Source organism: Kryptolebias marmoratus, linkage group LG20 (assembly GCF_001649575.2).
Source record: "Kryptolebias marmoratus isolate JLee-2015 linkage group LG20, ASM164957v2, whole genome shotgun sequence".
NCBI classification, from domain to species: domain Eukaryota; kingdom Metazoa; phylum Chordata; class Actinopteri; order Cyprinodontiformes; family Rivulidae; genus Kryptolebias; species Kryptolebias marmoratus.
Genome location: NC_051449.1, coordinates 11,860,728 through 11,879,547, shown reverse-complemented (window position 1 = coordinate 11,879,547; position 18,820 = coordinate 11,860,728). Strand labels below are relative to the sequence as shown.

Below are 18,820 nucleotides of genomic sequence, written 5' to 3'. Positions count from 1 at the left end.
CCTTCAATAGTTTCATCATTCCTCATCATAAGATGATCTTATTCTAAAACTCTTTCATGAAAGGTGGTGGGCAATATGCATTCCTTCAAAGAATGCTATTTCCTATCATCTTCTGAACTTCTTGTGTTTGTATTTTAACCTTCTGTATGAAAGTGTTGCACAGAAACGTGATGTCAAATTGATACTGATGTTTTCTTTATTTGCAGCAGGGTCAACCATCATGTCTTTTCTTAAGTTGCATGTGCCTGAACTAAGGAACCTTGGTTTTTTTTTTTTGTTTTTTTTTTGTTAAGTCAAAAGCAATTTGCTTGACACCTTTCATTTTGAAAGAAGGAATAGTTTTACTTTTCTGGAAAATGAAAACAAAAAACAGGTCCATAAACATAGTATTACACACTACATGCAGTAGGTGGTGTCTAATAAAGCGCTGCAATTTATTTGTTCCTGCTTCTGCAATATGAATTGTGCCTTTAAGGCTCATCTGACCTAAATGGTGCAACCCTCTGCATAAAGCAAAAGTAGGTGAACTCTCTCTCCTGCCAACAAGGCTGAGTCTTATTAAACAAGCGGGAAAACAAAATATCTAAATGAAGACTTTATTTTCTGTAGGCAGTCAGTTCAGCCTTTTGGATGGCAGTGCTTTTTTTGTTTTTTAAAAAAAAGCGCACTGCACTCTGAATGTAAAGAGGTGCTAATACAGCTATTTGAACACTTTTGGCAGAGCTTAGACTTGCTCCCACTCCCAAATACAGATGCACTGAATTTCACATAAGAGCTCTAAGAACAAAGTGCTCTCAATAACTCTGCAGCTCTCTGCCTCACACACAGACACACACACACACACACACACACAGACACCCCTCCAGAAACACACTCGCAGTTATATCTATGCTTCGACTTGCATATTTTTTTCTTTATGTACCACACACTAAAAAAAAGCTCATAAAAATGTGTAAACATTGTCATAAAACTGCTACACACATCTTATGAATACAAAGTGACAGGTAAGAGATCTCAGTCATGTCTGTGCTTATTACAATTTAAAAGTCCTTCTTATTATTCTGAGCAATGTCTTTAGGCTTTCAGTCCAACACAGTTGCACCTTTTTGACATCCAATCAGCACCTGTGTTCAAACTGGCCCAGAGTCAGCAGTTTTCGAACCCACAATGGACTCTCACACCGTGGTCAGTGCAACCCTGTCCGGAGTCATGGGGCCCGTCTTTACAGAGATCCACAAGTCTTCGCCATTTGAGTTCTTTTTCTTCTTGGTTTCTGACCTTGAGGCGTCTCCACAGCAGCAGCAGCAGCAGCAGCAGCGGTTGGCATGGCGACAGCAGCAGCAGTGGCAGCACACCACCACAGCGGTTAGGAAGACCAGCAGGGGCAGCGTTAGCAGGACAGCCAGGCAGATTGTGTTGTACGCCCCCTGGTTATGTTTATCCACAACAAAACTCCAAAGCTGGGTGAAAAAATCCTGGAAGTTGTCAAACTTTCCCTCCATGACTTTAGGCTGCAGAGATCTGGCACTTTGTGAAACTATCATAAAGTTTGAATGGCTCCTTTAGAGAGATGGAAAGGCCAGGGGTGTTTGTTTGAATCCTTTTTAAAGTTTAAAAGTTAACTGATGATACATTTAACTCTCTGCTTAAATTATAAACATATCAGTCCATCATTTGTCAGGTCAGAGAATTTTAGCGACTTGACACTGAGCTTCACGTTTGCTGTTTAAACTCCTGAAGATCCCAGGTGAGATAGTTACCCTGAGGCACAGCTCTATCTGATGGATTTGTTCAGGCTTGTGGGGTTTCTGTTAAACAGAAACACTGGAAGTTAACTTCATGGATGCTTGCTGTTCAGAAGTGTTCAATTTATTGTCTAAAAGACCAAATGCTCACACTTATTTGTGGGGAAGTTTTCCTTGAAAAGACCCAGACGCTCTGATTTGATCTTGAGTCGTGTTTGTTGAGGCAGGTCCACATTCCACTAATTGTTTCCTTGAGTCTCCTCTTGCTCTTTTGTTTCGGTTTTGTCGAGTTCCCGAATTGGTGTAGCTGTGAACAAAATAAAAGAAAACAAAAAAATTAACTGACAGAAATGTGGTTTCAGTTCGTCTTCCTCCCTCCTTGGCTTTCCCTGCCCATCCTTCTGTCTTTACTATTTTCTCTCCCTCCTCTTTGTCTGTGTCAGCTTAGAATTTAGTATTTTAGCTTTTTTTTCATTAATATTGTAGAGGAGTCATTCCGGATTCAGGGCAGATCTCTCCAAGAGTCCCGCTGAGGAACACAGGCAAATCGAGAAAGAAATGAAGGGAGATTGTGTCTGAGCAAAGGCGAGACAGAGAGAGAGGGAGCCAATCTTTCTAAGAGTCCCGCTGAGATGGAGATTGTGACAGAGTGTCAGGAAAAACAAGAAAAGTGACAGCCAAAGGCCAGAGTGAGACCTCCTGAAGGAGATTTACCTGAATCTATTCAGTTAATGGCTTCAAATTGATGGAATCTGGCTTGAGTACTTAAAAATATCTGTATTATTTTCTTCTGCTCTGTTTAACCTTTTGTTATACACCTCTGAATGAGACACTTTCTGCTGGTGAAGTGCAGATAAAACCAGTTCAAATAAAAGTAAACTGCTTCTTTTTATAATGAAAGCACAAACTGTTTGATTAAGTCTGAAGCCCTAAGGGAACAACCATTTTCCCTTTTTTTTCTAAATGGCTCTAAACACCATTTAACTCAAGTGGCTGTGTAGCTTTCAGCATTAGATGCTCTCTGCATTCGAGCTGCAGAAAGGAGAAAAGATTTTTATCTCACGTTTGGTTGCTTCTTACAGACAGACAGAAGATACACCTGCAAATGGAGAGCAAATAGATTTGATGTGGCTGTCGCCACACGTTGCAACTCATGTGTGAAATAAGTTTACCCGCAGAGACTCTAACTTCCCTCCTGCTCTTTTGCTCAACAGGAAGCAGTTCACTCGAAGAGTCTGAATCGTGAAAGTCAGAGGCCAAAGAAATCTCATCAGTTAAAATAGAACAGATCTAAGGTAATAAAAATCTCCTTTAATGACTTAAATACTTTTGTTCAGGGTTTGTTTTAAAGACAATTATTATTACAAGTGTATTCGCCCATTTCACCTACTTAACTTTATGCACATTTAAACCACAGATGTGTGTGGTCGACGAAAAGCAACCAACTCAACTATTTGTCTTAAGTACTTCAAAAGGAAATGTTACACTTTTTTTGCATTAAAGTGAGAACTTAAGTAACTTTTAAGATGTCTTTTATATCAAGCTTAAACATCCAACAAACAGTTGCTCTTTAAAATAGAAGCGCCCAACCTTTCTGACTCCTGAATTCGGACAAAACTTTTGCAGTTATGTTTACATATCAGACCTTTTAGAGATACATTCACCTGTCCATGATTTTCCTCCTTAAATAGCTAAATCACATAGTTCTATTTTAGTAAAAGTTAAAATGATCCAATAATTTTCTATAATTCAAAGTTAGTGAACAAAAAGTGAAAATTCCACAACCTGATTAATGTTTTACAACTTTATTCTTTCAACCTTTGCTCTCCGTTAATGATCTCACCCCTCGGCTTTGTCTGCTAAATGTAAACCTGAATATAAAGTTCACACACAGGTGGTTTCACACCTAAATTAACATGTGGCTTAGGTTGTTCCTGTATTAATAATCTAACAATGTCATTTGTAAAAAAAAAAAAATCAGTACCAAAACCAAAATGGTACTTTGATTCAGGGCGTTTGACACGGCAAACGTGTTCTTTTTTTTTTTTTTTATTCACACTGTGTGTATGAGTCCTCCATCATGGTGTATGAGGTTATCCAACAACCTACACATAAGAAAAAATGCTGAATTGGGACAGAAACCTGACTATATATATCACACTGGGGTGTACACTGAGGTGTTACAGCCTGCAGTAATTGTTCAGTGTTGCTGGCTGCCTGTACATACTGTTGTGATGAGCCTTGTGGAGGCGCAGCCCTGGATCCTCCTCACATTATGAAAGCCCTGTCAACATTACAAGCCAGAGTCACTGAACAATAAGCCTGCAGGAGAGGAGCTGCAAGAGGTTAAACCTGGCTGGATAAGAGGGCCAGTCAGCAGTGAATCAGTGTAAAGTCATCAACTGGAATGGATAAGTCACCAAATGACTCCAGTCTGAAATAATGCAATCTCTGTAGGTTATCTTGGTGAGTGTGAGTGTTCACACAAACAGGAAAAAAGATACAAATAGGATGTTGTGATCTGATCCCCTAGTAATACTTTTTGTCAAAGACAAATAAACATGTTCACACTCTGTTCAAATGTGATTGATTCCCATTATTATTTTACCAAATCTTTTTCTCAACAGACATTTTGCTTTAGTTTGAGATCATCTGAAGGAACTATCATTAAGGCACACAAGTCTCAAACAAGGCTGACTTGTGACGTGATGGAGCTACATGTTGTTTTTAAAAGACCGGCTTTATATAAACTGTATCCTCCCTTCCAATAATTCCAAGGAGATGCCATTCTACAACTCTCTCTCACTCTGCCCTCTTCATGTTCTCATGACACTGGGCTTTCCTTGAGCCAATCCTGTACAGGAAAGGCCCATTTCTGGGACACACAAAGCCAGGAAGGGGCTGAGAAGAATGTTTTGATTGCACTGAATTGGCCCCTGCTGCTTTTTAAGGAGCATGTGTGACCTAAAAGACGAAAGTTGTGACAGAAGGCATGGCAGGAATCTTTAATGATTTGCCTCAAGCGCAAAGTAAGCAGCAGATCTCTCACCATCTATGAAATAGAAAGATTTGAGATATTTGTCTCAACTTATGTTACCCACAAATAGTTTTTTTTTCTTTGACAAAAAAAAAAAACATAGCTGTCATAGACCACAGAGGGCAGATGTTGTGTTTTGGTAGTTATTCAGTTTCACAGTTATCTAGAGTAAGAGCACAAACTCATTACATTTCAGACTTGTGTCAACTTGATCCTAACTTGTTGAAATGAGCAAAACAGAGGACTTCCCTAAAGTAAAAACTGAAGGAAGGTCTAAAAATAAGACTAAAAATCATTTTAGTGAATCAATAAGGTGTTCTAAAATGTTAACGCTTTAAATAAATAAAGTATTTTTCTGCGTATAAATTGGCATTTCATTGAGATGATTCATGTAAGATTGTTGTTGACATTCTGAAGCACTCAAAGGCAGGAAGAAACTCATCAGCTCATTGTTGCAACTTGTCAAACATCCCGTCAAATCTGACCACAGCCAAAACAAGTTTGTTTGTTTTTTTAAAAAAAAGGAGTCTTGTTACAGAAGTGTCACTGTAGCCTGAAATCCCTCCACAAATACATCACCCGCTTATATAAACCACTTAGAACCATTTCATAGTATTTACTGGCACTCAAGATCTCTCTCTGAAAGCGGCACCTTACCCCGCAGGCGCTTCTGTAGCAGCAGGTCACTTCTCCCCTCCTGTCTAATCCAGTCAGCTGCTTATACTTCTGTTCTTTGTGTTTTGGCATCTGGCTTCTGCTCTGTTCTGCTTTGTTCGGGTACCCCTCACTCAGACATCTTGACAAGTCTTCTATTTCTGTTCCTGTTTCCCTCTCTAACTGTTTTCCGTCCTCCTCCTCCTCCTCCTCCTCTGAGTGTGTGTGTGTGTTTTGGTCACAGCGTCACAGCACCCTGCCCACTTTCTGTAAGAATGGGCCCTCTGTCTTTGCTTATGTTTCCTGCATGGCGCACTAGATTCTTGTGGTTGCTTTTCTTTTTTTTTTCACTCACACACCACATGTACTGAACTACGTCACTCAGAGGGGCAGATATTTTGGGTAACCTAAGCAAGAAAATGGGATACTACAGGGAGAGGAGTTTTTAAATAAATGTGTTGCAAAACAGTTGAACTTCCTTTACTGTTTTACTAATCCAAAAACCTCGCAATAGCACCAGCATGTTACAGGAAAGGTGGAGACAAGTTGCACAATGACACAAAACAGCAATCCACCCATCCCAGAGTCCCGTGAGATTGTAAAAAAGAAGAAATGAAAACTGCATCAGGGTTGTAGATAGTATCGGATGAACAAATTGGATAAAAGCAACACATGAAAGAAGGTTGTCATATGAAGTGCGCACTCGTGAAAATGCTGCCGTTCTGTCACAACGCCTGTGGCACTGTGGTCAATGCTCTCTTAGTTCAGTCAAGCAAAGTAAGATCTTTATTCAAGCTGGAAATAAGTCTCCTTTGAAGGGAACTTTGGTTGAAGTGCATTGACACATATGTTGTTTATCTAATCACACAGTGTATGATTCGAGGGTAAGTGAACTCAAAAAGAGCTTAAAGGAATTATCTAGTCATTTTTGAAACAATGTTCCATGAAATAGTTATCAATAGTACCTGATAAGCTGTGACTTCAGTCATAGAGCACACAGTATAGAGAAAAAGACAAAATGTTTTGTCCAGACTAGGCTACTGGCCAGCCAAACCAGTGTTTTATCAATTTTCAGGCTTATAAAGCAACTCTTTCTCAAAAATAACATATTGGTGTGAAAGAATACTACATTAGCTAATATTAAACCTCTACACTTTTGCATGACACTGTTTGTTTTGGTTGTCACTGTTTGCCTTGTCTGATAATTAAACTAATAAAATTAATAAACAAAAGACACACCCCTTTCTGTTTTGGATCATGTGACTGACAGAAGTTGCGGTATGTCTACAGGGCATGTTAAATCTAAGAAGACAAGCCTCGCCACGTCCTGTAGGTGTGTCTAGCTGTTCTTAGGCAAATAGAAACTCTCTGTTCTGTTCACAAACACATTTATGCACAGTGCCAGCTCAGACTGGCGGGGCGGTCACTGCCCACACGGTGAAAATGTAGCCCAGCTATTGCTGAGGTTCAGTCACCTTTAGAAAGAGTTGATTAATGGCCTCAGAGAGGCAGCTTTTCCCTTGAAGGAAATCTATTTTTTTTTCCTTTTTTTAGGATAGTTTATATGAAAATGATTTGCTTATATTTTCCATTCGCTGCTGCTTCTGATTGCTTCTTTCAAATGCTGTTTTCAAGACATCTACTTGCACACTTTTAGGCTCACAGAAATGCTTGAATATTTAGCACCTGCAGCAATGAAGAGCAGGTAATCATGTGTTTGTGTGTGTGGGGTTGTTTGACTGTTAGCAAAATATCTTACCAGTAGTAAAATTTAAATAAAACCTTTAGAAAGTAATCACTGTACATCTGCAAGTGATTTGAAGTCAGCCTGATTCAAGACAAATAATGAGCTAAAATTTGGTGTGGTAGTACCTGACAGTGATCTCCAACACATTTTACTAGCAAGATCTTTGTAATTTTGGTATGCAAAGTGGGGGGCGATATACATTCTGTCAAGGAACATTATCATTATTTTGGAGTATTTAATTTTTTTTTTATGTTTGATACTAATTTGCTGCATGAGTCAACTCATTTCTACCAATCTGGAAGAAGAGTTGGATGTTATGCACCAGCCTGCAGAAGCTGTCTCAATACAAATGAGTAGTAGTTACTGGATAAATGTATCATGAGGGATTTTTGCCCTTTTTGCCCTTTCCTTGATTTCTTATCTAATAAGCGCTCCATTATACTGTCTATTCCCTCCAAGGACACCTTAAGTTCAACTTATTCTGCACTGACCCTCACATATGTCCCATTTCCTCTGCAGAAACCTTACTCTCAATTTATACAGTACTGACCCTCCGCTGTAATGGCTGCTGCTGCCATCTGGTTTTCTACAGTGGAGCTCACCTACGAGGGAAAAGCTCAAATAATGCCTCCCTTTTTATCCTGCTTGGGTCTGCGGCAGAACAAATTGCAGGAAAGACCACCGAGCTTATGTTGGATCACCGGTCAGACAATTGTGATAGCAAAGAAGAGTGGCTGTGACATTATACCAGCAGCGTTAAATAAAGGCTCATGGAATTACTGGACTGTGTAAAAGGGAGTTACCGATCACAGCGACCTTCTGTCTCTGACACAACATACTGTACACTGAAACATGAAGCCAGCCCGCTGCGAGTTCTTGAATGTGAGCTCTAATGAAAAATGACTAAAGTGTGATTGTAGTGGGGTCTGCCAAGCATCCAGGATAAGCTTGCTAATAAAACAAGTCCCTTCAGAGGCAGAACTGAACTGTGACTCAGTTCTGGAAAATGTTTGGGCACATTCAGGTAAAGAGCATGATGGAGAAAAACACAACCAGGCTATATAAGGAATTGCTTCTTGCTCTTTTATAAACCATCAGTGAAATGCTCTTGGTTGGCATGTAAACTAATGGCTTTTTACAAGGGCCTCTCACTGCACATTAAGTCAGCTCACTATTTTAACTTACAATGATGCAATAATCCCAGCATAGCTCTCAAATGACACAAAATGCTTTTTTTGGACTTGACTTTGTGTCAAACATTTCTGTCTTAGCTGGCAAGAAAGAAAGAATAGTTAGTCTTACTCTGATGCAAAAATAAATATACTTCACCCTTTTGCCAAGGAATTTTTCTCCCCCAAAAGGCTCAGTTTGAATCATTAGGGACTTTCTGAGTTCCTCTTTTTTTTAAAATGTTATTTATTTAATTTTTTGTCTCAAAATCTCCGGCTAGAAAAAAAGCAAAGTAGGACACTGTGGGAATAAAGGAGTCACTCAAAGGGTTGTAGTTGTTTTGTATATTTGAGTATTAGGTTACAAAAAATGGTTATTAGAACTAGAAACAAGTCATAAGGATTTTTAAAGAAGACAAACACAGACAGACTGTTGCAGGATAAAGGGACCCCCTTCCTTTATGACCTCTGACCTAGACTCATCTTTCAACTGTCCGAAGTTCATTTCTGTTGTGACACTTGGCATGGCCTTTAAATAAGTATTTGAACTGCTGAACTTCATGTGTATCATGGAGACATTCAGGAAGTGGACAAAAAGTTCTCAGCAGATGAACGAACCACAATAACAGCTGCGTCATTATCTTTTACAGTCAGACTTCAGCTCATTTCTGAGAACTAAAAAAAAATGTCAGACAGTTTTAAGAAAAGCACATCCTGTAACATGACTCTGTGTGTTCAATTTTAGCACCAACACACTTCCTTGTTTTGTATGGTTTGTGTTATAAATTAGACTTTTTCAATTTGACCCTGACATTTTGTAAAAATGACAAATTAAGCATTTTTGCACCTGTGTGTATTTGGGTACCTGACTTTCACCAAACTATCTAATGAACCAATGGACAAGTTTAATTTGCAGAAGGTAATCATTGGAGGTACATCTACAATTCGGGTACTTGATGTTTCTTCTACTTGTTATCATCAATTGCTCATATTAAAGTCGTTAATAAGTACAACTGGTTGATGAGTTAATAAATTTGTGAACATTTTCACTAAAGAAAAAAAACATATCATGTGCGCATGTTTCTGCAGCATAAATTAAAAGAATATCAGATCCTGAGTAAGACTTTGATTGCGTTGCAGTTTGAGCAATTATTTTCTTTAAAAAAAAGATATTCTGAACTAAGTTATCTATTTTTAGCTTTTAACAAATTAAAAAGCAATAAAAAAGGTTACACACATGCCAAAACAGCCTGATTTTATATCTGTAGAATTTAAACTGAATGTGTACTGAGTTAAGACAAATAATTGCCAGAAAGCAAAATATTCCCATGCACACCAACACACATGCTGCTCAGATGTCTTTTGAAGCCACTCTCCTACCAGGAGTCATGCCCATGTGGAGCTGTTTTTTTTTTCCTGCTGATGATGTGTTAAAGTGCAGAACAAAGTTTCTCCAGAGCTCATCTCTCAGGTCACCGTAGCCCTGAGTGACACTTTCACATGTTTTTGCTTTCACATCTGAAAGGCTCCTGAGGACGTAGTTCAACCAGGACAGGAGGCTTTAAAGATCTCTTCTGGCAAAATACAAAAGAAAATCAAACTCTGTTTCCTGGTTGGCCTAAAATAAAAAAGGAAAAAGTACATAACTCAATACAGCAACAACAGTAAACAAAAAGATCATTCAAGTTGTGTAGCTATATCTATTAATCTAGAGCAGTTGCTCATATGATGTATATGTATATTTATATGCAGGTACTTGTGTTATAAAATAGTTGGACAGCTAATACTGATGCATCACTTTTAGATTAAACTTAACTGCAGAAACCAGCTGAGGTGGCTGGGATCATTTCCAGTTGGCACCTAAGGAGTGTGAGGAGTCAAAAAATGATAAATGGGATATTAGAAATTCAAAATTTACCTTTTTAGCCTAAAAACGTAGGATAGTCTATGAAGTATTGAATGAAACTAATGGGGTGTACATCAACAATGACTGTGTAATTGCTGTGTTTTATTAATCTGAGTTCCATGCAGCTGTATTTTTTGTTAGTACAGAGAACAACCCATTAAAACATTGAGCTACTACACACAGATGCATGAGTCTAATTCATACTGCTGTAATTCTTAAAGGATGAGAAGAGGATATTAAGAATAACTGGCGGAAAAAAATCACACACGCTTTAACAGAAGGAAGTGTGGCTCATCTTTCTAAAATCAACTCAAAACTAAACTTTTTGAGCACTGTAATTTTTCTTTTTTTTATTATTATTTTTAATGATTACTTAGAAGCCCAGCTGTTAGTCTGACCTTTGAGTCATAACCTCACTATATTGTATGAAGTATGTCAGCTCAAATCCACGATTACATGCTGGTTCATCTAGAAGAGGCCAGAGTCTGGTGGCTTTAGGTTTTAGCTTGTGAATGGATAACTGGGAAACTAGTTGTCAGTCAATGTGAGCAATCATAAAGAAAAGCAGTTACATTAAACAGTTTGTAAGAAACAAAACATCATTTCACATTTTAGCTTCCAGTGTTCAAGTAGGCTGAAAGTTGAAAATTCAGGCAGTATCACATTTCCATTTGACATACAGCAAGTAAAACAAGGGCACATGCATATAATACCTCTCTGGGGTAAAAAAATAAAATAAAACAGAATAAATAGCATAGACAAAGTGTGGTGTTCAGTTGGAATAGCAGCTCTTACCTCACATTCAGCTTCACTGAGGTTGTTTTCATGTCTTCCTTGTATCTGTGATTTATGTGAGGCCCTGTCTGTTCAACCTTTCCCATTCCAGCTCATGGTGCTCTGAGCATCAATAAATGCCCAATGAGCATCAAGCTGTTCTTCGGCCGGCTGCCCAATTATGCCCCAGTGTTTACAACTCCATCTCGCAGAGAATCTAACTGGGTGATCTGGGTTACACTTCCCTCTTATTCAGATGCCTGCCAGTGCCTGTTAACTTTCTGGGCTCAGTGAGATGTAAAAAAAACTCTTGGAGTGCACGGGAGGCTGTAGACCGCTCACAACTATGCTTTCCACCAGCTTCACACCATCACCTGCTCTGTGTTCAATTCTGTGGAGAGTTGTGAAGTTATTACAAGACGGATGGAAAGAGGAGAAAGAAAGAAAAGGCAGAAACAGGAAGAAGAGGATGGTTTAGAAAAAAGAATTAGATGAGTCCTCATCATTTAACCCTGCAGTGCTTAAGCTATTTGTTCGTAAACCTATGCAAAAATCAAATTTTCTGAAAGTAGTACTGTAGTGCTGACTTTCCAATTAGGCAAATTAATTAAGTTATTAGATTTTTATATAAGTGAGCTTTCTTTTTAGCTGGTATGATTTATAATAATGTCCAATGAAAACTAACATAGACTAACAAAGTTGTTAAGAGCTTACACTCTCAACAACACTTTTTCATAATCAGATGGACTGAATAACAAACATGAATGAAGGAGGAAGGAGATGTTTTCATTTAGCTGAGTTAGAACGCTGATGTGCTGGTTTCAATTTATCCTAAGTTATTTGAACACATGTCTGCATCTGAATAGCATGCAGGCCATCTGAAGATAAATTTAATTTCAGCATTTGCACAAAACCTATGATCTTAGTGCCAAAACAAACTTCCTCTGAGTAATGCCAAGATTTTTACATAAAGATCCACAGGAAAACTAAGGACAGCAGTGAATTAAGGAGTCACACATTTTGGTCTCAACTTGACTTTAAATAGGTGGACAAAATTTAAATGGTTGGTCAAATGTTAGGATCTTTTTATACATATAAGTACACCTGTACCCCTATTTAAAAAGTACCTATTGTTTGAATAGTGAAATAGCATCATGAATATACTTAGAACTCAGCTGACGATAACGTAGCAAAAAGGTGCTTTCCTGTTGTTCTCACCTGGCCTCTTACTACATTAACATTTAACCTAAAGTCTGATGTCTGAAAGCCTATTTCTTGATTATTTTACACTAACAAAGTCCACAAACAGCATTTAATATACAAAAAAAAATTATAAGCATGTGTTAAAAATGAAATATGCATACTGTGATGTACGGCAGAAATATGTGCCTGTTTTACTTCAGGAAACTACAAAAAGTCAGCCTATATATCTAATCGGGGAGTGCACAATTAGATTCCAACCAGAGTAAAAGCCCATTTTATCCAAATAATGTACACCTACGTTTTAATATGAAGCTCTTCGTAAATGATTTTAGCATTTCATGGTACAATCTATTTCAACAGCCATAATATTTATGGCTGTTGAAATAGAAAAAATATTACCAATAAAATTACCAATCCATTTTGTCACATAGTACAAAATTTTAAATGGTAGCAATTTAAATATGGTAGTTATGAGTTTCATACACTTAGACAAAATATTATTTAATATTTCAACATTCATGCTTCTGTTTCGTATGATTTCAACTTTAAATTTTCAATCACTGTCTTTAGTAGAATAAAACTTTTCCTTAATTTCAAGAAGAGGTGCTTTCTTTTATCCACATAAAATGAAACAGCAAGAACAAAAAAGATGGAGTTATGCAGCTTTAGTGCTTTACCTTTACTTTTACTTTGCTTTCACAAGAAACAATGTCCACATGTAATGAAGGTGAGATCAGTGATTTGTTCTAAAATGAAAAGATATCTGTTTTAGCCTGGAAGATTCAGATTTCTGTGCAGATGCAGATGATTACATATGAGCAAATAATAAAACCAACAAAAAAAGGCTTTCTGTATCAACATGAACAGATAAAAAAAAAAGCAACAAGTCAGAACAGTTTGAAATGTGAGCTCACACCACCTGCTGAATGCAACAAAACACATTGACATTGTTTGCTGAAATTTGTTGCAAGCTAGATTAATCTTTATGCTGAGGCACAGTGGCAACAAGTGATGGTGAACTGGCTTCTTGAGGATGTCCCATTTCCTAGTAGAATATCTTAATCACTTTCCCATGTGACGTTAAAGAAGGGCCAATGAGAAGGAGGAAGGGTAACACGAAGGAGATCTGGCCCTAAACTGCTGCAATTAATAAAGATCTGCAGCAAATTAGAGGAAACTGTAAAATCAAAAGTAATGAAACAGCCATATCAAACGATCAAACTCAAATTCCACTAAGCTGACAAAAAACTTTTCCAAGCTAGAAAATAAAGTTAGCTCATGTTGTGAACTTTGTGGAAGTCTGATCAGCTCATCTTTGTGACCTCCACTGTTCAACAATTGCTGTGTTGCTTATTTCTTTGTGTCTGACTGTAATATATTCACAAACTTCACACAGCCTCATTATTTACCAAGTTGTTTTTGCTGACCAGACACCTGAATGAATAATTAGTGGATAATTAGAACCATGGTGAAACAATGAATGTAAATTTGCTGAATTAAAGGTTTGTGAGAACCACAGGGTGAAATCTGTGTAACTTGTGAGTGTGTGTGTGTATTTCAAAGGTTGTTTATAATTTTCCAGCATGAGAACACATTTTCCAACTTACTGGGCTTTGAATATTCACACCCGTAATGTATAATTTTCAGCTAGAGTAAATGAGTTAGAAAATTAGCTTAATAAGGGTTGAATAAATGCAGAGCTGAGAAGATAATAATTTCCTGCTCCATTATTAAATACATGCAGGATGCAGAATAAATAACCAAACTGCTCCAAACCACATGCTTTTTCCCTCGAATTTAACTGAAGATCAGTTTCACTATGTAACTATTGTTCAAATATACTTTCAAATCTCTGTAGATATGTGGTCTTCTGTAATAAATTAAAAGACAACTGTAAAATGCTAAAGTGCTTCCTTGTTAATGAAACTATAAAAACCAATGAAGAATTAGCCAGTTAAAGGAAAATATATGCAATTTGTGCAGTATTAAAGACAATTAAACATTCTTGTTTACTAATTAATTCGTTTATGTTTCAAGATTAAAAAAAATATTTCAAGAATAAAAAAAGAAGAAAAAAATCTTGTCGTAGACTGAAGGTGTTGATGTCCTCTTGTGTTACAATATGTTGTGCAGAATTGTTACATTTCTATCTGTGGACATAAACTTTTGGACATAATGTTCTTTGTCTATTTTGGTCTATTTTACACAGTTCAAAGTTTAGATACCTCTATTCTGAAAGGGAAAAAGATCCCAGTGCTCTAACCCATGGGAGTTAGAGATAGAAATATGGCGACATTTTTTATATATATGTGTAAACTCCCGTCTTGCCCTATTTGTTTCACATGGGCTGTTCCACTCTCACTTCATGCTAGGGCATCTTTACACAGCCTGCATCTTGGGTCCTGTCCAGTATGATAGACCCCGGTCTCTATTGCTCTTGTGCTGCCATGATTAGTGCCTCTGTGCTGTGCTGTCCTTCAGTCCGGCCCTTTCCAGCCACTTGTAGGATTTGTTGATATCAGCCACTTCCTCAATCTGCCAGTGGTACATGCCATGATGCGGCTTGTCCTTCCATGATGGTTCCTCTTTCTCCACTTCCACGTTGGGTTTCTGTTGCCTGAGACGTTCACTTAGCAGATCATCATTGAGGACTTTCTTCCTGATGTACTCCAGGATCTTGGTTGTTTCATCCTGTATAGTGCCTCTGATGCTCACTAGTCCTCTGCTTCCCTCCTTTCTCTTAGTGTACAGTCTCAGGGTGCTGGACTTAACGTGAGGAGTTTTTGTGTCTTGGTGACAGTGGCTTCTATCTCCTCACATGTTATATATATATATATATATATATATATATATATATATATATATATATATATATATATATATATATGTATGTTTATGTGTGTGTGTGTGTGGAAGGGGTGGAAGGGGGTCCTTCAACACTCACTTACAAAAGAAACAGGGATCCAATATTTCATTAATTTTCAATATTTTATTAATATGTAGAAAATTTAATAAAAAAGGAACTATATAGTACAGGTTTAAGTTAAACTAGAGCTAAATTTGACAGTAATATCCAAGGTTATCCAACAATCAATCATTCGTTTCAGCTTATACAAGCATTTCGAACAGTCAAGATCAACATTTTATCAACATTTACATTTCTACGCCAGCAAGATCTCAGATGACCGCAGTCACAGATTCTCAGCTAATCAAACTGTGAACATAAAACCATATATTCAATTGTTGTTTTAATCGTTAATGACATACTCGCCCTTTTGTGGCTGCAGTCACAAAAAGTGTGAAATAAAGAATAGTTTAATGAAACAAGTTTTCTGTACAAACAAAGAGTTCAAACGTGTTCTGGTTACTGAGGCTCAGTCTTAGTCTAAATGTCAGGGTAAAGACTTTTTAAAACAATGTTATACAGTACATTAAACAGATAAAATTTTACATTTAGGAAAAAAAATACAGACAAAATACAGCCAGTTGAACATCATCTTTTCTTCCTTCCAAGAAACTAAACCTCCATGTCTTAATTGATGCTAAGAAGAGAAAAGTCACATTATACATATTTGAGGCGCCACTTTTTAACATCATCTGAGGTATGTGTCCAAAACAAAACAGATTTAACCACAATTCTGAATTATTACCTAAAAGCAAAAAAAAGTATAATTACTAAATTTATTTATTACATGTGCAGTGCAATGTAGTGGTAATCCCATGTAATAGAGATTTTAAATCAATGTAATGCAAGGAAAATTAATATTTTTGAAAAAAGTAAGATAAATGTAAATAAAACAGCTTTCTTTGTAGGATTTCAAAGCACCTTATTGTGTGGAATGAGAGAACTTCCCACAACACAAATGAGACTGTTTCTTTTCTGCACAGCTTCTGACCTTCTGACCAAAACGTCATCTAGATAGTTAATAAAATAATGCACAGAGAATACTCTACTCTAAATCACTATGGGAAATTTATTGCATAATTCTGAAATACTTTGACGACAAAACACAAATTATCGACCAGGAACATCTCCTACCTACTACTTTCATAAACCATTTAAAGAGCAACTTTCTCCCAGATTGGCAACAAAAACAGAAACACAAGTGAAACTGAATGAACTCTCAGGACATTTCTTACTGACCTTCAGGCTCTTGGTTGCATTTGAATCGACATGCAGTACACTCCATCCCACCGTTAGCACAGCAGTAGTTAAAAATACAGTGTTTAAAAGGGAAATGCTAACAGGGCATTCAGAATTATTTTGAATCTAAAGGGGTAACACAACAAAAGACATTTAAATGTCATATCTACATGAGTATATTAGTAGTCATAGAGGGCAGAGTTACTATTATTTCAAGTCAAGAAAAAAAATATACACAGTAAAATTAATTTAATGGAAAAATTAAACAGAAGCATAGAAGAATATGCTTTACAGCTGATCAAAGAAGAAAAAGTGATTATTTAATGCATAAAACCAAATATTGCTTGCAGTGATGGTGACAGCAGTTCCACGAATTAAATTGGACAATATAATTTGTTTTCTTTTAGTTGTGCATGCTTTGTCTTGGAAACTAAAACCATTTCCAGAAAACTGCAGTCGATTGACCCTGAATGCTGCAGATTAACGCCCTCCTCAGTATAAAACAAATACATTCCCAGCAGTTTTAGTTGATTGTTTCATTTCACTGAGAAGCTTAAATGGTGAATAGAAGACTTTGGCTTCGCTCCACTTTCTGTTCTGCTTTCTGTGGTGATTTCTTTTCAGCGAGCAGTAGAAGTGAAGCCAGGCTAAACTCTGCACTGCGCTCACCCTCACTGTCTGCACAGTGTCTTAGTGATCACAGTTCAAAAAAAATACAGCCTGGGGGATGTGATTACTAGGAAACGTCCTGAAATGTGGAACTACTGTCTATTGATAGACAAAAAAGCTGTTGTTGTGACTTGATGAAATATATTGGCCCTCTTTTCAATCAGCGAGTCCTTTTTTTATGCAGATCTTTGGTAAAATGTCACATCTATCAGCACCATCTCTGCAAGCAATCCCCACATTTATGACAGGGTTCAAATGTTAAGTGTCATTTAATTGAAAAATGAAATCCAGTGATTATTTAATGCCCATGAACAACAATACAAATTCACTCAATTGAAAGAACAATAGCCTAGCTGCGCTCCCACTGTCAGGACAAATACTGTTTCAGTGTAGCTACCAATAACATTATTATTTTCACTCTGCCTAAATATGTAACTAACACAAAAAAGTCAGCAGTAGACAGAACACAAATAAAGCAGAAGGCAATGAAGCTGTTGCTGGTGAACTGCTTTTTAAATGACAATTCTGGATCTTCAGTTTTTCTTTTTTTAAGGTTAGTTTTAATCCAAGTCCAGTGTTTATCATCATATTTAGGTTAACTCAATCAAGGCTCAAAAATCAAGGCATCAAATCATATTGAATAAATGGACTCTGTCACAATATTAGTTATAAAAATATAGATATATTACAGTTAAGAGGTTTAAGGGCATATACAGTATGTTTTTGAGTTAAAAGTGTAAAGTTGTAATGGCTAAAATAGCACTAACTCCCACACTCGAGGACATTTCTAAGCACATTTCCAGGCATTCAGAGGAAAGGCAAATCCCAAAGCTTCTTGATTTGCCTTCCCTTTGGTCTTTTCTTTGTTTTTTACAGCAAACTGAACCATTGTCATTCAGAGCAGTTAATAAATTACATACATTGTCTTCTATCATTTGGGTAGAAGTACAGCAGAAAAAGACAGCTCTCACCTGCCAGGTGGAGAGATCAGCAGAGTTCAGATGCTATTTTCTAATTACATTCTTAATTATGATAGCAACTTGGTAGTGTATGAATTAATTTTTTTCTTTCACAGATTTTAGGAAAATATTAGTACCTTTATTTATGTTTGCTTTTTGCAGCCTCGCTAACAAGCGTTGGCAATGTTTCATTCCAGCCTGCCTTTGTCATCAGTGAGGCCCACAGACACAAACTTAACATCAAACATCATCCAAACTCTGTCAATCTCCGACTTCGTCCTGGGCTGGGGCGGTTTGTTTATTCAGGGGCAGATCGTCTTCTCTTGCTGCTGATGCTACGAAAGTTAAATGGCCTCGTCTTCATCTCCACAAAGGGAATGGAGAATTCATGACCTTTCCAGTGGTACCAGTTGATACCCTGTAAGAGTGAAAGTGTGATTTTTAGACGCCGCTCCAGTTTTTTTGAATTTCTTAGGAAAACATAGACATCAGAGAAAATAACAGAACTTATTATAGACCAAGCCTGAGGAGGAAAATGTTATAATTTCAGTAGAACGAGTTTGATTTCAGTTGAGAGAAGAACTCCGAGTAGGAGAGCCAAAAATGCAATTTACCAGCTAACACAATAACAACCTTAATCTAATTATAGCCACACTCCAGCCCTGCAAATCCACATCACCCTCTTTATCCTCCCATCCTGCCGCTTTACACTCATGTATGTACGCCTGTCTATCTCTGTTCCCACCTGTTCTTAGTTTAAGTCATCAAACGACCGAGAAAGGCAGGGAGTGGAGTGAGAAAAGCAGTGATGCT

The 18,820-nt window shown here is 37.3% G+C and overlaps 2 protein-coding genes across 4 annotated transcripts in view; both read right to left on the bottom strand.

The window, feature by feature from the left end:
* Positions 1 to 210: 210 nt before the first annotated feature.
* LOC108239566 (uncharacterized protein KIAA0040) lies at positions 211 to 5,636 on the bottom strand. Its single transcript, XM_017422353.3, has 2 exons — positions 5,440 to 5,636; positions 211 to 2,052 (listed from the first exon to the last, which is right to left on the bottom strand). Exon 2 carries the CDS (start codon positions 1,542 to 1,544, stop codon positions 1,176 to 1,178), a length of 369 nt encoding a protein of 122 aa, XP_017277842.1. The 5' UTR covers positions 1,545 to 2,052; positions 5,440 to 5,636; the 3' UTR covers positions 211 to 1,175.
* A 9,568-nt stretch (positions 5,637 to 15,204) lies between these two features.
* tnr (tenascin R (restrictin, janusin)) overlaps positions 15,205 to 18,820 on the bottom strand; it is a 154,113-nt gene continuing 150,497 nt past the window's right edge. For all 3 annotated transcript variants that reach the window (XM_017422513.3, XM_017422515.3, XM_017422514.3), the window contains one exon: positions 15,205 to 18,425. In XM_017422513.3, the coding sequence (XP_017278002.1) occupies positions 18,306 to 18,425 (120 nt within the window). In that variant the 3' untranslated portion in view covers positions 15,205 to 18,305. The remainder of the gene's footprint in view (positions 18,426 to 18,820) is intronic.

What these genes read in the sequence shown, in the direction of transcription:
- LOC108239566 (XM_017422353.3), bottom strand. Translation starts at nt 1,544, where the DNA reads ATGATAGTTTCACAAAGTGCCAGATCTCTGCAGCCTAAAGTCATGGAG.